This window comes from Nycticebus coucang, chromosome 10 (genome assembly GCF_027406575.1).
Source record: "Nycticebus coucang isolate mNycCou1 chromosome 10, mNycCou1.pri, whole genome shotgun sequence".
NCBI lineage: Eukaryota > Metazoa > Chordata > Mammalia > Primates > Lorisidae > Nycticebus > Nycticebus coucang.
The window spans coordinates 7,804,399-7,824,326 of NC_069789.1; the positions used below are offsets into that span (position 1 = coordinate 7,804,399).

Genomic DNA, 19,928 nt, shown 5'->3' on the forward strand with positions numbered 1-19,928 from the left:
ACTGAGACTTGGGTGTCTACACATAATAGTCAACAAAAGCAGTATGAAAGTGCCATTAAACAGGGGTGGCGCCTGTGGCTCAAAGGAGTGGGGCGCTGGCCCCATATGCCAGAGGTGGTGGGTTTAAGCCCGACCTCGGCCAAAAACTGCCAAAAAAAAGAAAGAAAATGCCATTAAACAGATGACTGCTGTCCTTAGTAAGCAATAACAGCAAACTTCACAAAGCAGGAAGATTCTGATTTCCAGAGTAATGTTAAGGTTTTTTTTTTTTTTTTTTTTTTTTTTGCGGTTTTTGGCCAGGGCTGGGTTTGAACCCGTCACCTCTGGCATATGGGGCCGGTGCCCTACTCCTTTGAGCCACAGGCACCACCCTAATGTTAAGGTTTTAATCAAAAAAAATTAGAAGGCATATGAAGAAAAAGAATGGTATAACCCATTCACAGGAAAAAGAAATTGAGAGAAATCACCCTTAAGGAAGCCCAGACATTGGATTTGCTAGACAAAGACTTTAATGAAGTACCTTACTTATACTCAACTAGCTAAAGGAAACCACGGACAAAGAACTAAAAACAGCCCAGAGAAACGTAAATGTAGAAACAAAGAATATCAACAAAGACACAGAAATTATAAAAAGGAATCAAACAGAAATTCTATAGCTAAAAAGTACAATGGCTGAGGGCGGCGCCTGTGGCTCAGTCGGTAAGGCGCCGGCCCCATATACCGAGGGTGACGGGTTCAAACCCGGCCCCGGCCAAACTGCAACCAAAAAATAGCCGGGCATTGTGGTGGGCGCCTGTAGTCCCAGCTACTCGGGAGGCTGAGGCAAGAGAATCACTTAAGCCCAGGAGTTGGAGGTTGCTGTGAGCTGTGTGAGGCCACGGCACTCTACCGAGGGCCATAAAGTGAGACTCTGTCTCTACAAAAAAAAAAAAAAAAACAGTACAATGGCTGAAATAAAATTTTAAAAAATTAAAGAAAAGGGCGGCGCCTGTGGTTCAAAGGAGTAGGGCGCCAGCCCCATATGCCAGAGGTGGTGGGTTCAAACCCAGCTCTGGCCAGAAATTGCAAAGAATAAATAAATAAATGTTAAAGAAAATTGACAAATCTTTAACTAGACTGACCAAGAAAACAAAGACTGAAGGTGCAAGTACCTAAAAATCAGAAATGAAGGTGATGACATTAACATGTACCTTACAGGAAAAAAGAAGATTATAAAAGAATACATATATTACAGAACAACTGTACACCAACTTGTATGTAGAACTCTATACCAACATATTACATAATCCAGATGAAATGAACAAATTCCTAAAAACATACAAATCACCACACATACAAACACACGTGCAAAAACAGACAAATCTGATTCGGAAAGAAATAGAAAATTTGAATAAATCTATACGTTTTTAACCAAAAAAAATTAGAAGGCATACGAAGAAAAAGAAAACACGCAATGTTTTCCAAAGAGATTGGAAACAGAGTGAAGAGATTGAATCCGTAAACAAAAACCTTCCCCAAAGCGCGATCAGATTACTTTAACTTGGTAAATCCTACCAAACCTTTAAAGAATTAATACTAACCCTTCTCAAATTCTACCAAGAAATAGAAAAAGAGGGAATACTTCTCTGAACTGTTTTTCCTCCCAATACTTCTCATGCCAAGGGTGTGGGGTTTTTATTCAACCCAAGAAATAGTTCCCTCTTTTCCCCTAAGCGGCCTGGGGTGATCTGTGAAAATGGTTCACTATTCACTTGACCCAGAAAACCCCACAAAGTCATGCAGGTTGAGAGGCTCAAATCTTCATGTTCACTTTAAGAACACATGTGAAACTGCCCAGGCCATCAAGGGGATGCATATACGAAAAGCCACCAAGTATCTGAAGGATGTCACCTTAAAGAAACAATGTGTACCATTCCAACATTACAATGATGGAGTTGGTTTGTGTGCCTAGGCCAAACAGTGGGGCTGGACACCGGGTCCATGGCCCAAAAAGAGTGCTGAATTTTTGCTGCATATGCTTAAAAATGCAGAGAGTAATGCTGAACCTAAGGATTTAGATGTAGATTCTCCGGTCATTGAGCATATCCAAGTGAACAAAGCACCCAAGATGCGTCCCTGAACTTACAGAGCTCATGGTCGCCTTAACCCATACATGAGCTCCCCCTGCCACACTGAGATGATCCTTACTGAAAAGGAACAGATTGTTCCCAAACCAGAAGAAGAGGTAGCACAGACGAAAAAGATATCCCAGAAGAAACTGAAGAAACAAAAACTTATGCAATAGATAAGATGCAACATAAAATAAATGCAAATAACAGTAAAATAAATAAAAAAGAAACAGTTACCTGATTCTCTGGATACTGACTGGGCATTGTACATTTCAAGTCTATTCTGATGCTATGCTGGAGTTAATGTCGGGTCCCACGGGTCTGAGTCCCACATGACTGCCCTCACTTCAGACACCAATCACAAGTCCAGGGCCACTCATACTTCTGGCCAGCCAGCTACGAATCAGGAGTTTCCTTCCATAGCTCCCTTTTCAGGCTTGATACTTTGCTAGAATGGCTAACAGAACTTAGGAAAGCCCTTTACTTACTATTTACCAGTTCATTATAAAGGATACAAGTCAAGACAGCCCAGTGAAAGACATGCAGAGGGCAAGATGGGAGGGCATGAGGCAGTCGCAGAACATCCATGCCCCTCCAGGCACACCACCCTCCCAGCACCCTGATGTGTTCACCAACCCAGAAACTTTCCAAATAGGGTTAGTTAGGTCTTTTAGGGGTGATTTTGGACCTTTTATTACATAGGCACAATTTGTTAAATTATCGGCCAGCAGTGATTTACTGAACTGGGAAGTCAAGGGAGGAAGGGCTGAAACTTTCAATCCTCTAATAACTCCTTGCTCTTTTCTCTCTCTCTCTCTTTTTTTTTTTTTTTTGCAGTTTTTGGCTGGGGCTGGATTTGAACCTGCCACCTTCAGCATATGGGGCCAGAGCCCTACTCCTTTAAGCCACAGGTGCCGCCTTTTCTTTTCTTTCTTTCTTTTTTTTTTTGCAGTTTTTGGCCAGGGCCAGGTTTGAACCCACCACCTCCAGTATATGGGGCCAGCTCCCTACTCCTTGAGCCATAGGCGATGCCCCCTTTTCTTTTCTTTTTGAGACAGAATCTCATTTTGTTGCCCTCGGTAGAGTGCTGTGATATCATAGCTCACAGCACTCTCAAACTCTTGGGCTCAGGTCATCCTTTTGCCTTAGCCTCCCTCCCAAGTAGCTGGGACTACAGACTGTGGCGACCACATAAATGAGGCACAGATTGACAGGACACGCTGCAAGAGGTGCGACTAACCGTAGGTGCAGGATAGCCCTGAGCACTTCTCACAGAGCTGAGGGCTTGGGGAAATGATCTCATTGGTGCCAACAGAGTATGCGCCCAAGGAAATAATTTTCAAGGGTGGTAAGGGAAATGATCTCCAAAAATACTACATGCAATTTTTCTCCACTAATCCATCAAGGAACTGCCATAAAATACTTAATGTTTAACATTAGTCTCACTACTACAGGACTGAACTTTGCTCTTCCAGGATTACTGAGCTACTGGGTAGCTTGCCTTCCAAGTCACAAGAGATTTCCAGGCTTGCTAGGAGACTGTCTTGTTCTCAGTAATTCCTCAGATGAGTTATGATATTGGCGGCTGTTGTAGTAAATATGATGTTTAATCATCTATAACAGGCACCTGCCACAACACCCAACTATTTTTAGAGACAGGGTCTCATTCTTGCTCAGGCTGGTCTGGAACTCATGAGCTCAGATGATCCACCCTCCTCAGCCTCCCAGAGTGCTAGGATTATAGGAGTGAGGTACCATGCCTAGCCCACTCCTTGCTCTTTTTAGCCACTAGCACCTATCCTGAAGGTCGTTAGGGGCCCCCAGCCATCAGTTATTCATTAGCATACCAAAATCACTCTTACCATTCCTGAGATTTCAGCCTTTAGGAGCTTGTGCTGGGAACTGGGGACAAACATAAATATTTACTTATTAGGAATAGGATCTTCCTCTGTCACCCAGGCCAGAGTGCACTGACACCATCATAGCTCAATACAGCCTTGAACTCCTTGGACAAGCAACATCTTGCCTCAGCCTCCCTGTAGTAGCTAGGACTACAGGTGTGTGCCACCATGCCTGGCGTATTTTTGAAAATTATATTTCAAAAATTATATTATTTTTTTTTTGTAGAGACAGAGTCTCACTTTATGGCCCTCGGTAGAGTGCGGTGGCCTCATACAGCTCACAGCAACCTCCAACTCCTGGGCTTAAGCGATTCTCTTGCCTCAGCCTCCCGAGTAGCTGGGACTACAGGCGCCCGCCACAACGCCCGGCTATTTTTTGGTTGCAGTTTGGCCGGGGCCGGGTTTGAACCTGCCACCCTCGGTAGATGGGGCCGGCGCCTTACCGACTGAGCCACAGGCGCCACCCCCAAAATTATATTCTTAACTCATTTATGAGTCATTATGCTTCACATTAGGGGCTGAAATTCAGTCTCTCAGTAAAGTATGACACTGAAAGCTAAATAATAATAACATCAATAAACTGGCTGAGTAGTCCTTTCTCAGGGATTCTGTAACAAAGGCTCAGATGCATTGGTTAGAGTTCAAGTTTGTGACCCTCAATTGTCCTTCCTTTTTTTTAGAAAATTATTTTTATAATTGTTGGGTGGCGCCGGCAGTTCAATGGGTAGGACGCCAGCCACACACACTGAGGGTGGCGGGTTTGAACCCAGCCTGGGCCAGCTAAAACAATGACAACTGCAACAACAACAATATCTGGGTGTTGTGGCAGGTGCCTGTAGTCCCAGCGACTTGGGAGCCTGAGGCAAGATAATTGCTTAAGCCCAAGAGTTTGAAGTTGCTGTGAGCTGTGACAGCACAGCACTCTACAGAGGGTGACATAGTGAGACTCTGTCTCAAAAAAAAAAAAAAGAAGATATATAAATGGCCGACAAATACACAAAAGGATGCTTAGCATCACTACTCTTCAGGGAGGTGTGAACCAAAACCAGAATGAGGTACCTCTAAATGAGACCCACTAAAATGGTTATTATAATAATAAAAGTGGAAAATGAAAAATGGTGGAGAAATTGGAACCCTCATACACTGCTGGTGCGAATGTGTAGCTACTATTGTAGAAAGAAGTTGATGGCTCCTCAAATAAACATAGCATTACCACATGGTCCAGCAATTCAACTCCGAGGTATTTAGTAGCTCCTTCCCAAATGAAAACAGGTGTTCAAATACGCACACGCTCATGTTCACTGCAGCATCATTCACTAAGTCAAAAGGTACAAACAGCCCAAATCTCCACTGATGAACACTGGATGGAATATTATTCAGCCATGAAAAGGAGTAAAGTGCTGACAAGCGCTGTAATGAAGATGAACAATGCAAACACGTGGAATAAAAGAAGCCAGACCCAAAAGGCTGTCCTTTGTATGATTCCATTTATGTGAAATATCCAAAATAGGTAAATTCACAGACACCAATCCAAGCAGATTGATGGTTGCCAGGGTCTGGAAAAGAAGAAAGAAGCTTCTCATTAAGCTTTTTTTTTTTTTTAATAAAGAGTCTCAGGCTGTCGCGCTGGATAGAGTGCTGTGGCATCACAGCTCACAGCAACCTCAAACTCTTGGACTTAAGCGATTCTCTTGCCTCAGCCTCCCAAGTAGCTGGGACTACAGGCTCCTGCCACAACGCCCGGCTATCTTTTGGTGGTGGTGTTGTAATTGTCATTGTTGTTTTAGCTGACCCGGGCCGGGTTCCAACTGCCAGCCTCAGTGTATGTGGCTGGCGCCCTACCTACTGAGCTACGGGCACCACCACGAGTATGGGGTTTTTATTTTGGAGTGTTTTGGAACTGGAGGCGTAGTTGCACAACGTTGCAAATGTACTAAATGGTTCGTTTTACGTTCTGTGAATTTCATCTTTTTTTTTTTTAAGTAAAACTCTTCATACAATGCCAGGCTTATTGACAATCTAAATCCTGGAATCACAACCCCCTAGGCCAGGGGTCCTCAAACTAGGGGCCCGCAGGCCACATGAGGTGGTGTGATTGCATTTGTTCCCGTTTTGTTTTTTTACTTCAAAATAAGACATGTGCAGTGTGCACAGGAATTTGTTCATAGCTTTTTTTAAAACTATAGTCTGGCCCTCCAACGGTCTGAGGGACATGAACTGACCCCGTTTAAAAAGTTGGAGGACCTCTGCCAATACCCCGGTCAGGTAGCAATTTCATCCCTGCTCAGGTTTATCCCGACCGCCCGAAAAAACAGACCAGGAAAATTCTCCTGACACTAGCTCATTTCAGGCCACTACTGCTCCCTTAATGAAAGTAAAACCATCGGAGAGTGAGGGGAGGAAGGGACGCGGACCTAAAACGAAAACAGAGTGTTCACGAAGCAGATGCCCTATCGCCCCCTGGTTGCTGCCAGGCCTGCTTCCCTGCACCGTCTAAGCCTTAGAGTCTAAGGTCAATGCGGGTTCCAGGGTCGGCTCGATCCTGCCCTCCGCGCAGCGTGATTCAGCGGCAGGCCAGGCCCTTCCGCGCTGGGGGGGCTCCAGATTTGGAGGAGGCGACGAGGGAACGTGGCGAGGCCGACGGGGCGGAGCCGGCGCGGGGGCGGGGCCGGCGCGGTCTGGGCGGGGTCTGCGCCGGCGCTGGTCCGGCCGGGCGCTCCGCCAGCGGCGTAAACTGTGCGGAGCGCGGCTGTGGAGCAGGTGAGCGGGCGGGGCTGCGGCGCGCGGGCCGGGGTCTCGAGGGCCGCGGCGCGGAAGGCCTCGGGTGGAACTGCGGCCTGCGGGACCGGGCTTTGACCTCCGCACGCCCCTGGCCGCTGTTCCTTCCCGGGCTCTGGGGCTGCGGCCCCTGCGTGCGCCGCGCTCCTGGCCTCTGCGGCCGGCGCGGGGACCAAGAGAAGAGGGTCCTGAGTGAAGCAGCGGTGGGGGCCAGGACCTGGGGCGCGGGAGGGGCGCTAGTCGCCGTCTCCAGGCCTTCTGTCCAGCCGTGTCCCCTCCCCGCGCCCTCCTGTCGCCAGAGCCCCTGCCGGGGGTGGGGCGCGGAGCGAACTGTTATGAGGCCAGTGCATTTAAAGGAGCAGTGCACGTGGGTCTCTGGGCGTGTGGCCGGGGGCACTTTGTTCTTTCCTCCAGCTTGAGACTTCACGTGCGCCCAATCCGTTTGGCCTGCAGCACCTGGCCCCCCTGGGCATGTTTGGGGGGTGCTTATCTTACTGGCGGTGTTTGCTGTTTTATCAGGCACTTAAAGCTGTGGGGAGACACCCAGAATCGAGCTTTTAAAGCTGAAGGAAACGGAAACAGAAGCTAGTGTGGACCCCGACTTTTATTGACGAAGAAACTGAGCCCGCAGAGCTAAAGTGACTTTGCCCAAGGTCACCCAGGTAGGATGCAGCAGAGCCAAGCTGAGACCCTCTTGTCCTGACCTCTTGTTCTGCTGCCCATCTCTTGGACCAGGTGTTGGCCCTTTGCTAGTTAGATGAAATGTCCCTGTCTGTTGGCTTAATAAGTATTTCCATGTTGCTTCAGTTCATCAAAGGTTTGAACTGTGGTGAGGTGTGATTGGTGAACGTGAGAGCTTCCCCTATTGACAATGCAGACCAGTTTGACACAAAATCGACAGACTGGGCTGCCATTGCTGTGGGCAAAGAAATCAGATCAAGATCCACCCCAACTCCTAGGAAGTAGGCCCCATAGTCTCTTCTGTAGACATCTGAGCTCTAAGAGCTTCAGCCAAGACCTTTGGCAGTAATTAAAGGCTTTGGACAAGCTGCCGCCCCTCTGCTAGATGCGTCTGTGTGGGACCAGTGACCAGCCCAGCTGGTGAAGGGCATGGGGTCCTGACCCCAGCTCAGAGCTGCATTCTCAGCGGCTGGTCAGGCGGGTGGTCTGGCTCAGCCTGTGGTGGGCCTGGGGTTCCAGGGCAGAGGCTGGAGTGAGGGCTTGTGGGAATGTTGCTTCAAAGAGGGATGGACGTCGTTTCTGGTTTTGGGGGAAAACTGTATATTCTGGTGGTGAAGTGCCTGAACACTCTGGTGCCCAGTCTCAAGTCTGACATGTTCATGTGTGGGAAGTTAGTGTTGGTTGCTGTCTGTTTGAAAAAGGAGGGAAGGAGAAGGAAGGAATGAGGAAGGGCCTAGCCAGAGGCTGCTGCTCTTCGTGCCTGGAAGCCTAGTGTATACATTCCAGTGTGCCTGGAAGCCTAGTGTATACAGGGAAGCCTCCCCTCCCCTCTCCTTGGCTGCTCATAACCTTACCAGTTTGCTAAATGAGAGACTCTCACCTATCTTGGCCTTTTTTTTAACTTATTGATGTTAATAATAACATAACATACCGTGTTTATGAGTTCCTCATATACAGTCAGAATGTATTTTGTCCAGTAGTTATCACAGTTATCTTAAGATTGTCAATGACACTAAAGTAGTTACTATTTTTATTTTATTTCATTTTTTGAGACAGCATCTCGCTCTGTTGCCATGGCTGGAATGCCATGGCATCATAGCTCACTGCAACCTCAAACTCCTGGGCTCAAGCAATCCTCCTGCCTCAGCCTCCCAAGCTGGGACTACAGGTGCGTGTCACCATGCCTGGCTAATTTCTCTATTTTTTGTAGCGACAGGGTCTCATTGTGTTGCTTAGGGTAGTCTTGAATGCCTGGTCTCAAGTGATCCTCCCTCCTAAGCCTCTCAAAGTCCCGGGTTTTAAAGTAGTTGTTATCCTTTTACAGAAGGGGAAACTGAGGTTCAGGGACTTAAGCATCTGGTCCAGTTACGTACGTAGTCTCAGTGCCTTTGAGCACCAGTGGGCTGCCTTGTCTTTTAAGTTTGTTTTTTTTTTTTTTTTTTTGTGGTTTTTGGCCAGGGCTGGGTTTGAACCCGCCACCTCCGGCATATGGGACCAGCGCCCTACCCCTTTGAACCACAGGCGCTGCCCATCTTTTAAGTTTTTACACAGGAACCCTCCTACATTCACCGTCTATCCCCATGTCTCTCCACTGCTGCCTAGAGAGTTTCTGTGGAGTCTCCATGAGCAACTTCCTGACAAACAAACAAAACAAGAAAATTTTTTTTTTCCCCAAAGAAACTGAAGCAGTGTGTGTAGGTCATGTGCTATCTTTCAGCTATTGCTTTGTCTTTTGGACACTGTTTAGTTGTGAACTGACAGGGCAGCAAGTGTTTCTGTAAGCATTCCCACCTGTTCCTGGGCTGCTGCAGCTGGGGGAAGGCTGGCAGGGCAGAAGGCAGGCTCTGCTGGGAGGAACGTTCTCCCTACTTCCAGCTGGCTGGACTTGTCATGGGCTTTAAACCTGGAGATGGTCTGACCCCCAAGTTAATGTCTGGGGAAAAGAATGGTTTCACATCAGTTCTCAGGAAAGACCAGATGTCAGTGGGGAAGATCTTTGTTTTATAGCCTCTCCTTTGGCTGGAAAGATGGGCTGATTATTCATCTTCTCTGAGTTTCAAGAGCAGGGGAAGAAAATTGTAAAGGGTGCCTACCTTTCTGGAATACCTTAACCAGAAACCTCTTGGCGTTTTTGTTTTAATAAAGGTGATACATGTTCGTTCTAGAAAATAAAAGAAGCATTTTATGAAATGATCCATTAGCCTTCAACACAGAGAGAACCGCTCTCAGTATTCATTTCCTTCCTGTGCTCTGCTCTTTGCCAGTGTTTTTCAACCTTTTTATCTCCCAACTCTCTTGAACCTATGGTTAAACTTTCCCGACACAAATTATGTTCATCAAAAAAGAGTAAAAAATAAAAATATACTTAACTGTGCTTTGAAATTCTTTCGAAAATAATTTAATTAATGATCTTTAAAAATTTTCATGGCCCTCTCACAGCACACCAGTGTTCCATGGCACACTGGTTGAAAATCACTGCTCTGTGCACATGTAAAACAGTAGAGGTAGGAAGCTGTAGAGGAAGTTTTTGCATCCTGTTTTTTCTGTTACTGTTATGCTTTCAGAATTTCCCTTCATTGAGTATTTTGGAAAACTGGATTTGATGGATGTATAGAGAGAGCAGTTGAATTTGCCATTATGTATCTTAGCAGTCCCTCAATAGGACAGTTTCCCACCCTCCCTTTTGACCTAGAATGGCAGTGCCCTGTCTCCACCCGCAGCCCACATGTGGGCACCTCGCCACTGGAGCCAGACACACAGGGGACAAGTAGCAGAGGGAGAGCAGAGTGGGTCCTGGGCTGGGAGTTGTGCATGGGGGACAGAATTTACTGAGTTTTTAAGGTGGCAGATGACCTGGTGAGGGACATTTCTGGGCACACATGTGCCTGTGGGAAAGGTACATGCCCTGTAAATATGAGTGTGCTCCCAGAAAGCCCATGTGGTGTGAGTGGGGCTGCCTGTCTGACCAAAACCCTGGCCACTCAGTGTGTGACCCTCACAAAGTACTCAGGGAGAAGGGAAGGGTTCCTTGATGGGCGTTTTGGAGACCCGAGTTGTAGATGTGGCTTTTGGTTCTAGGACCATAACTGATTACATTTGCCCTTCTGACTTTCACTTTTCTTAATTATGAAAGAGGAGCTCACTAGATAGCCCTTCAGGTTCTTGCCAGCTCTGACCTTGTCCTACAGAAGTGCCCTTTCATTTGACAAAACATTCACGTGACCAGAGTGCCCTCGGCTGGGGCTAGATGGAAACTGGATCTCTCCCTGAGGCCGGCCTTTGAAGCCAGCTTCTGTGTGGGGTGGTTCAGCAGATTAGTAACTTCTCCAGAGGGGCATCAGTACACCTCGCACTGTGTCCCCTTCTCCATTTCATCTTCTTTAGAACTACCGTTTATTGAATGCCTGCTATGTGCAGGACACTTGCCATATTTCTAGCTTTTCCAAAACTTTTGCAAGGTATGCCTGTTCTGCTTTTTACAGAAGAGAAAATGGGCTCTATGAGATTAAATTGCCTGAGGCCATGCAGCTAAGGAGTATGTGGTTCAAATCAAACCACTAGCTTGCAGCTTCTCATTTGAAAAAAAACAAAAAAGCAAATTTCTGGGCCCTTCTTTGGGGTGGCATGCTAGAGGCTCTCTCTACCACTTCTTCCCAAACTGCCTTTTTCCTAGGCTGTTTCAGGAAATGAGAGAACTCTACCAGGCCCTGGATGCCTCTGGGTAGGAAAGACCTCATGGAGGTAAATCTAGGTTTTAGATGGCTCCGCCAAAGGGTTCCTCCCTGTGCTGGGGAGAAGCACCCAGTAAGTGGTGTGTATCACGATGTGGGCTGAGGGGGGTGGGCAGATGGATGGTCACCTGAGGCGCAGTACTGGACAGGTGCCCATGGCCGGGGGAGGGAGGCAGGCAGGGAAGCTGCAGGAATTTCTCGGGTTGTCATCTGTCATCTGACCTTAGTAACCCTTCTTTATTTCAAGGGTAGACTCTGGGATTTCCCAGGAGTCAAGCCAGTGCTGTGGGGTAGGCCACATGACCATAGAAAATGACGTGTTTCAGCGCTGCCCTCTTTGAAAGCAGGGAGCATTGTTCATTTAGCCTACTGGGAGAAAGAAACCAAGTGTCTGGGATCCAGATCCTTCTCAGCTGCCCCGGGGGGTCTGTGGTAAGCTCCTGGTTTGTTTCTGGTCCATCTTTTTCCATGAGACACTAGCGTTTGCTATGGCATTTTATCAATAGAATCTATTTCTTGCCTAGTTCTGTTGGCCTTCCATGTTAAGGCCTTTGCATTTACAGTTTTCTGAAATGAAAAGAAGGTGGAGGAAATTGGGTCACCAGGTTTCCATAATAATCACAGGAGCTGCTGACACAAGCTCCGTGGGGGAGATTCTCTGGGTCAGGCTCCCAGGGTTTGGCTAATTCAGCATTCTCATCCCATTCAGCTGAGTAATGGGAGTGTGCTGAGGCTGCTTCGATTTTTGCATCTAACCCAAAGCTGCTATCAACCACAGAGCTTCCTTCTGGGAAGGGTTTCCAGAGCATAGTCTGTACAGTGGACACCCCCTCTTTGTTTTCCTGCTACTTCTTCAGAGAATGGGGGGTGCTGGGGAAGGGAGATGGGAAGAGCCGATTGCTGCGTTGTTGATGGGGTTTGACAGGAGCAGTGGGGAATTGCCCAGACCCAGCCCCACTGGGAGTCAGCCTCCTCCTTGGCAGTTGTTGGCATCACTGGCACTCTGACATGGACAGACATTCAGCCAGGGTGTTGATCTACACACATCTGGGTGGGGATTTTTCCCTCTAAGGATTTCAGAGCCCCGTCAGGCTTCAGCAAAGCAGGCTTTTTGGAATTGAAAAGGGAAGGAAAAGCATGTCCTGCCGCTCTGCCTTCTTTCAGAGGCAAAAGTGCTTCATCAGGTCCCTTCTGTTTTTTCAGGCCGTGGGGGTGAGGGGGCTAGTTAGAGGGGGAAGGAGTAGGAGAAAGTCTGTCTAAATGTTGAAGCTCATTATTTCCCTTTAAAAAATGAATAGCCTAAAAAACTACAGACGCAGCCCATGTTTATTATAGAAACTTGAGACATGCACAAATATAAGGAAAATACAAACCACCCACAGTCCCACCATCCAAAGATAATCACCTTTAATGTTCTGTAACATTTCTTGGCAGTCCTTTATATATATACATTTTGTAGGGAAATTCAGATGATAAAGGGTATGAAGTTTTATGTTCTGTTAATTTGCCATTAGGTATTTTTCCATGTTATTAAATATTCCTATTTCAAGATTTTTTTTTTATAAATTATAATTTTTTTATTGGAAAACAAATATACAACTTGGAATGGATTTGAGGCAAATTGTGCCATAAGCAGATTTTCTTTAAGTGGCTCAACAAAGTTTAAAAGCAAGTAACCTATTTCAAGATTTTTAGGAGTTCTTGTAATAGTCCTCACCAGACCAATTTATCATAGTACAGAGTCAGACATTTCAGTCCTCCTCACTTTTTTAAAGTAGTTATATGGACCTTCAACCATTTTTATACACACTTGATTATTTTCTTAGGATAAATTCTGAGAAGTAGCATTCAGGATCAAAAGTTGTAACTATCTTTTTTTTTTTTTTTGTAGAGGCAGGGTCTCACTTTACGGCCCTTGGTAGAGTGCCGTGGCATCACACAGCTCACAGCAACCTCCAACTCCTGGGCTTAAGCGATTCTCTTGCCTCAGCCTCCCGAGTAGCTGGGACTACAGGTGCCCGCCACAACACCCAGCTATTTTTTGGTTGCAGTTCAGCCGGCGCCGGGTTCGAACCCGCCACCCTCGGTATATGGGGCCGGCGCCTTACCGACTGAGCCACAGGTGCCGCCCAAAAGTTGTAACTATCTTTAAGCTTTTGATTTTTACTGCTTTCAGTAAGGTCAGTCCGGCTCATCCCAGCTGTCCCACACCCTGCCCCCCATGGGCATTGGTTTTGGGCTTTACCTGCCTGAGAGCGCCCTTCTCCCCGGGCAGCTTTGCTAGTCCGAGAATCCTCCACTCCCCTTCTCCCCACTTAATCTCAGGAGAAAGGGCTGCTCATTCTCTCACACTCCCCATTCGGGGATCAAGTAGTCCTTGATCAGGGGGATGAAGGACACTGTCCTTACTGAGCCACAGGCCTGGTCCTGCGACTATAAAGCAGGGGCAGCCTCAGGGACAGTCCCGAGATGTGTATTTTAACATGCAGGCAGGTATCCGTAAAAGTGATAAACAGCATAGAAACAGACTAGCAGGGAAACCTGGAGCCAATCGCTTTTTAACCCTCAGTTTCCTCGTCTGTAAACTGGTGAAGAATAGTAACACCCAGCTCCTTGGATTCTGATGTTTGGTACCTGGAGGGGCTGCCACCACCCCCTCAGTGGCCTGGACCACCTTTGAGAAACCACGATCCTCAGGGATTTCTGCCTTCCCCAATTCCGAAGTCCCGTCACCCCCACCAGCCTAGAGGTGGTGATTAGATGGCACCCTTGCTGGGATGCCCTGCTTGGTCCTGTGTCCCTGCTTTCTTGGAATCTTATCCCACACTGTTGTGGGCACAGCTTCAGAGGAGGCTTTGGAGAGATTTTAAAAGTAGGATAAGGGAAGGCATCTGCTCAGGGAGCAGTTGTTTTCTGGTGAACAGGCTGCACGTATGAATTACGTTTTATAGGTTAAAAAACATACCTTCTTTTCTGATGTCTCTGTCTGAAGGCACCAGGTCTGGGCACAGGGTAGGAGGTCCCTGAGTGTGGATGATGGTGCAAGTGGTCACCAGGTGTCTTTCTGTCTCTGTCTAGCACAGTGTCATGTGGAAGGGACCTTTCCTTAAGCTTACTTTTCCTGGAGCTCCTGTCACAGACCTTAGGGAAGCTCAGCGAGGCAGAAACACTTTCTTGTTAACTCTTGGCAACTGAATGGAGAAATAGAAATTGGAAGAACTTGCTCCCACTTGATCTTGGGTTCCGTACCGCTCTGTCCTCCTGTTCTGGTTCCTTCCTTTCTCCTTTACAGTAGCATTTTTTGCTCCCTGTTTATCCATTTTCCTCGTGCATTGCTATTTGGGAGTCTAGAAGAGGAGGCATCCTCCAGACCCCACACTGTGGCTATTGTGAGTCTTAAGGGTGAACTTGCCGTCTTTCCTTGGCAGCCTGTGACATTTTAGGTACAAGCACCCTGAGACCTGTTCCTGTAGTCACTGCAGAGATAAGTCACAGATATTCCCCAGGCATGGGAAGAGCAGGAGATAGTAACATTATCGTTAATTCACACCCCAAACAAAACAGACATGCTTGAATATAGAGTATTAGAAGAGCCACCCATAGTTTTATATCCCACCTAAGGCACTACTTCAGATGGAATATTTAATTTAACTTGAGAAAAACATGGCCAGCTGTTTATCCCGCGTGTCCGTCTTTGAGTAAGAGTGAACGCACCATTGCCAGGGCAGGTAGCAGGGGAACTCTTGGGTCTACGCAGCTGCTCAGGATTTAGCTAGTGAGGCCAAGCCTTCAAGTTTCCTCTCCTGGATCTCCACCTCATAGGTTCTCTCGTTTACATAGATGAAGGACCCAAAGCTGAGAGTTTCCAGGACTTGGCGATGCATTGGGTATTGAGGCTGCATCTCTGCAAACTGGACTCTGTTGTGTAGACTCTGGCCGGGCACTGAGGAGCAGATATCCCTTGTGGGGTCCAGGATGATCCCAAGGGAAGGGGCATGAAGGCCACTGGTGCCTGTCCCCTGGCAAGCTGCTTTTGTCAAGCTCACATATTCAGTCATGTCCCCTCCTGTCTGGAGATCTCCTCTGGCCTCCCTTTGCTGAACTAAGCTCTGGCTCCTCAGCCAGGCACCCAGAACCTTCCCTGTGGTCCACCCTAGCAGGTCCCCGTATGTCAGCCATGTCCTGTTGCTGGGTATTTTCAGGACAGGCCATGTTACGTCCCCAGCTCACATGCTCATTTTAGTGATTACCTCTCTCCAAAAGGACCCGCCTTCTTCGGGCTCAGCCTGGCAACATGTTCCTAACCTTTGAAGTCCATTCCATGTCTTTTTTACCCTGCGGCCATAGGCAGCTGAAACAGTCTCTCCCCCCTTAACTCCAGGGGTGCATGGCCCTGTCTCTCCTGACTCTTTTTTTTTTTTCACCATACACTGGTTTTATAGACCATTTGACAAATTTTCATCACACTGGTTAACATAGCCTTCCTGGCTTTTTCTTTTTTTTTTTTTTTTTGTAGAGACAGAGTCTCACTTTTATGGCCCTCGGTAGAGTGCCGTGGCCTCACACAGCTCACAGCAACCTCCAACTCCTGGGCTTAAGCGATTCTCTAGCCTCAGCCTCCCAAGTAGCTGGGACTACAGGTGCCTGCCACAACGCCCGGCTATTTTTTGGTTGCAGTTCAGCCGGGGCCCGGTTTGAACCCACCACCCTCGGTATATATGGGGCCGGCGCCTTACCGACTGAGCCACAGGCGCCGCCCTTCCTGGCTTTTTCTTAGTTATTGTGTTAAGACATTTATAGTCTACAATTAGTACGTTTCACTTGTACCCTTGTAAGATGCACCATAGATGTGGTCCCACCAATTACCCTCCCTCCACCCACCCTCCCCCCTCCCTCTCCTGACTCTTAACTTCACCTCCTGCTGTTGCTACCCCTGCACTTATCTGTCCTGAACAGAAGGTTCTTGAGGCTGGGGAGCTTATTTGTTTGAAATCCTCAAAAGGAGGGAAGAGCCTTTTGTAGTAGGCCCAAGTTGGGAGGGGTTCAGGCAGGCTGTGTGTAATTGGGGGATGCAATTAAAGTCCTGTGGGATTACTCGAGACCACAGCCAGAGTCCCTGCCTTCAGAAAGAGTGGCAGCTACAAGCCCTGCCAGGGGGGAGGAACCTGCCTGCTTGATTTAGAAGTCTCATGAAATTCCAGGAGTGGCTTACTTGGAGGGGAAGGTTCAGCAAAGAGCAGATCTGGTCTTCCGTGTCTAGGAGGGTTGCCCAGAGATATCAGTAGTTATTAGCCTACTGATAACTCATCCACTGTCTCTGTCCAGGATGTTGGTAGGGACAGTCAGATCCTCCAGGGTTTGTCTGAATTTCTTCATGGTCCTGAAACCTTCTGTGGGTGTGGATTTGGGGCTGTGCTGCATTTGAGGTGGTGTAGCTGTCTAGAAACCCCATGTAGGACAGTCTTGGGAGGGCACCTCACATATCTGCTCCCACCCCAGGAAGTCTCACCTGCTCTTGTGGCTTTGGCCACCACCTCTAAACTCATCAGAGCCGGTATTCATACACCTCCTCAAGAGCCCCTGCTCCCTTCTTTTTGTAGAGACAGGGTCTCTCTCTGTTTCCCAGGTTGTTCTTGACCTCCTGACCTCAAATAGTCTTCCCACCTTGGCCTCCAAAAGTGCCAGGATTGCAGGCATGAGTCACCATGCCTGGCTAAGCTTCTTCCTTTTTAATTCATTAGATACCCATTGAGTTCTGTTTCCCTGAAACTTTCTTCCCCCTCCCCTCATAGTCCCCACCTGGCTGTTGTCCCAGACTCTGCCCTTGTCCTAGCCCTCATCTCAGATCCTATCATTTACCTCTCACCCATTCCTCGGCTCTGTCCCCTTATTCATATCCATCCTGATGTTGCCTTAGGCCTTCCTCCACTCCCGCAGGAGTCTGGAAGGGATGTCACCTTCCATTTTTGGTCAGAGACCAGACTGACATTCGTAAACAAGGATCTGATCTTGTCTGTCATAGCTGTCCTCAGTCTGGTGGACACCTCCTTAACATGGAGCGTTAACACCCCTCTTACATCCACAGCCTTACCCAGCTTGACCTGGATGGTGTGAGGCCCTCACTGGGACATCCTCCTGCCCCTCTGCCCTCTCTCTGGCCTAGAGGAGCGCATCTCCCTCAAATGTTGTCTTCTCTGGGAAACAATCCCGATCTCTGAGACCTCGGTGCCTTCTTTATACTTCTGCGCCTCCTGTAGAACACCTGGCTTAAGTCATTTGTCACATTGGATGGTTTTGGTCTTGGATGTTTCTTACTCCTATCCCCAAGGCTAGCATGATCTTTGACACACAGTAAGTGTGCGTCAGATGTTTGTTGATTGAATGAATGAGCACATTGACATTTCAGAGTGGCCCTCACTTTTTTGGTCAGGTGTTTCGCCCCCTATGGCATGAGTCTCCTCAGGCCAGTCCCAGGAGAGGCCGCTGCAGCCTCAGTGGTGTCTCTGAGGGACTCTTGCGTTAAAGCAGTTGTCGACATGTATGCCTTACAAGTTTGCTGTGGGGCAGGACCTGTGTCCAGGTCTTCAAGCTGCTACCAGTGTCCCCTGAGCCCTCTGCTGCCATTGTCTCACAGGAAGCAGAACAGGTTCCCCGTGCTCCTTTCTCTAGGTACGTTGCGAGGCAGGGCCATGCTCATGTTCATGGCCTCTGACAGTGAGGAAGAAGTGTGCGACGAGCGGACGTCCCTGATGTCAGCCGAGAGCCCCACACCACGCTCCTGCCAGGAGGGCCGGCAGGGCCTGGAGGACGGAGAGAACGCTGTCCAGTGGGTAGGTCCCACCACTGGGGGAGCCGGGCAGGCTTCACACAGGGCCCTGGAGTTCTCGTACCTCGCAGGTGAAAGCCAGACGTTTCCTGATGTGGGAGGGAAGGGGAAATAAAGGTGTGAGTCAGCCAAAGGGGTGGACGACGTGCCACGGTGGATCTGGCATCTGCAAGGGCTTTATAATAGACTCTACGTGTTCACAGGCGAAGAATGACTGGCAGTGAGCTGATGTGCTCTCTACCCCGCCTTCTGCGATTTACCTTCTAGTGCAGGTCACAGGAGAATGAACTTGGATGCCTCAGTGCTGGACAGGTAGCACAGAACTTAGAATGGTGAGAGGAAAGGCTGCTGAAAGGGAAGTGGTTTTTGGCAGATGGTCAGATTTGGTGACCATGAGAGGATTGCCTAATTCATGTTTGACTTTTGAGCTGGCATGGGTGGGCTGCGCTGTGATCTGTCCTCTGTAGCCCCCAGGGCCTGAGACTGGAACATAGAGCCGGATGCCCTTGGGAGAGTCACTTAGTGGTGGCCTCTCCCTTCCCATCAGGGCAAAAACAACATCTGCGTTTGCCTGAATCCCATTCTCTGTTTTGCCCATTATAGAATTTAAAGACCTTTCCATGTGGGCTATTTTCTTACAACCAGCCTTAATCGCCTTTGCTGAAATTTGAGCTCCTTTCTCCATGAAAACAGAGCTGTGACCCCTGGAGCTCAAAGTGAAATGTCACCAGCTCAAGGCCACTGCTCTGTCACTGCTCAGCTTTTTTTTTTTTTTTTTGCTAGTTTCTTATTTTGTCTCCAGGAGGGTTTGTGCATTTTAATTGTTTCAGTTCCCATTCATGAACAGTTTCTTTTCCTTTCTCAGCTGAATGTCTAGATTGGGTCTCCCTGCAAAGAGCTGATACTGAAGTGACTATCATTTTTGGTTTCTGTTTCATTTGGCCTGTTCTTTGGCTGCTAGCCACAATTTCGAAACAGAAATTCTTGTTTGTGCTGGAGTCTGGCAAATGTTCTTCCCTCCCTTGTTTCCTCCTCGTTCCACTCTTCCCCCTTCCCAGATCCCATTATCTTCCCAGATGCTGATGCCTGTCAGCGTCTCCCAGATGCGGTGCAAACTGACATGTTAGTTTTATGTAGCAAAAAGTTCAAAATAATATTTTTTCCTCTGCAAATTACTGGAGTCTTATTCAGACCCAAAGAGAGACTCTTCCCGAGTGCTGATTATTCTAGTTAGCTATTTTTTAATTTCCGTTTTCCTCCTGTCACCTGGCCTGTCCCCTCCTAGGTCTGTATGGCTGTGTGGATGGAATTAGGTGGCATTCTGATTCCTTGTACTTAGGAATAGGAAAGGTCTTTCGATGGTTCCAGATTCATTAGTCGTTAAGCGCTGAGCCTGCCTGTGGCTGTGCAGCCTCCCTCCCTTCACTGGTGGTTGGCCAAGCCCTAAATCTACTCTTGTTTTCATACACTTTTCCAATGTCTCAGACTTCCAGCACTCCCACACCTAACCCACAGCTCATAGACTGATTCTTATATCTGGAAAGTAATGTTCAAACTTCTCATTTCCAAAAACTCACACACAACATCAGTAGTCCCCTGTGGGGGGCATTCCATGACCCTCATGATGTGGCTTCCTGCAGAGAATCCAGGATGGTGAGGAGGATGGTGACGAGGACCCTGACCGCTATGTCTGCAGTGGGGTCCCTGGGCGGCCACCGGGCCTGGAAGAAGAGCTGACCCTCAAATACGGAGCAAAGCACGTGATCATGCTGTTTGTGCCCGTCACTCTGTGCATGATTGTGGTGGTGGCCACCATCAAGTCCGTGCGCTTCTACACAGAGAAGAACGGACAGCTGTGAGTAGGGGACAGAGGTGGCACAGGACAGCGGTGGTGGGGGCTGGG

At 48.0% G+C, this 19,928-nt stretch overlaps 1 protein-coding gene and 1 pseudogene across 3 annotated transcripts in view; both read left to right on the forward strand.

Annotated features, from left to right (window-relative positions):
• The first annotated feature begins 1,735 nt into the window (after positions 1 to 1,735).
• On the forward strand, positions 1,736 to 2,284 carry LOC128595755 (60S ribosomal protein L17-like; annotated as a pseudogene).
• A 4,390-nt stretch (positions 2,285 to 6,674) lies between these two features.
• Positions 6,675 to 19,928, forward strand: part of PSEN2 (presenilin 2) — a 28,387-nt gene continuing 15,133 nt past the window's right edge. For 2 of the 3 annotated variants that reach the window (XM_053608018.1, XM_053608019.1), the window contains exons 1-4: positions 6,675 to 6,769; positions 7,307 to 7,449; positions 17,869 to 18,029; positions 19,666 to 19,880. In XM_053608018.1, coding sequence (XP_053463993.1) covers positions 17,889 to 18,029; positions 19,666 to 19,880 — 356 coding nt within the window. In that variant the 5' untranslated portion in view covers positions 6,675 to 6,769; positions 7,307 to 7,449; positions 17,869 to 17,888. The remainder of the gene's footprint in view (positions 6,770 to 7,306; positions 7,450 to 17,868; positions 18,030 to 19,665; positions 19,881 to 19,928) is intronic. The other variant, XM_053608020.1, reaches the window with a different exon arrangement.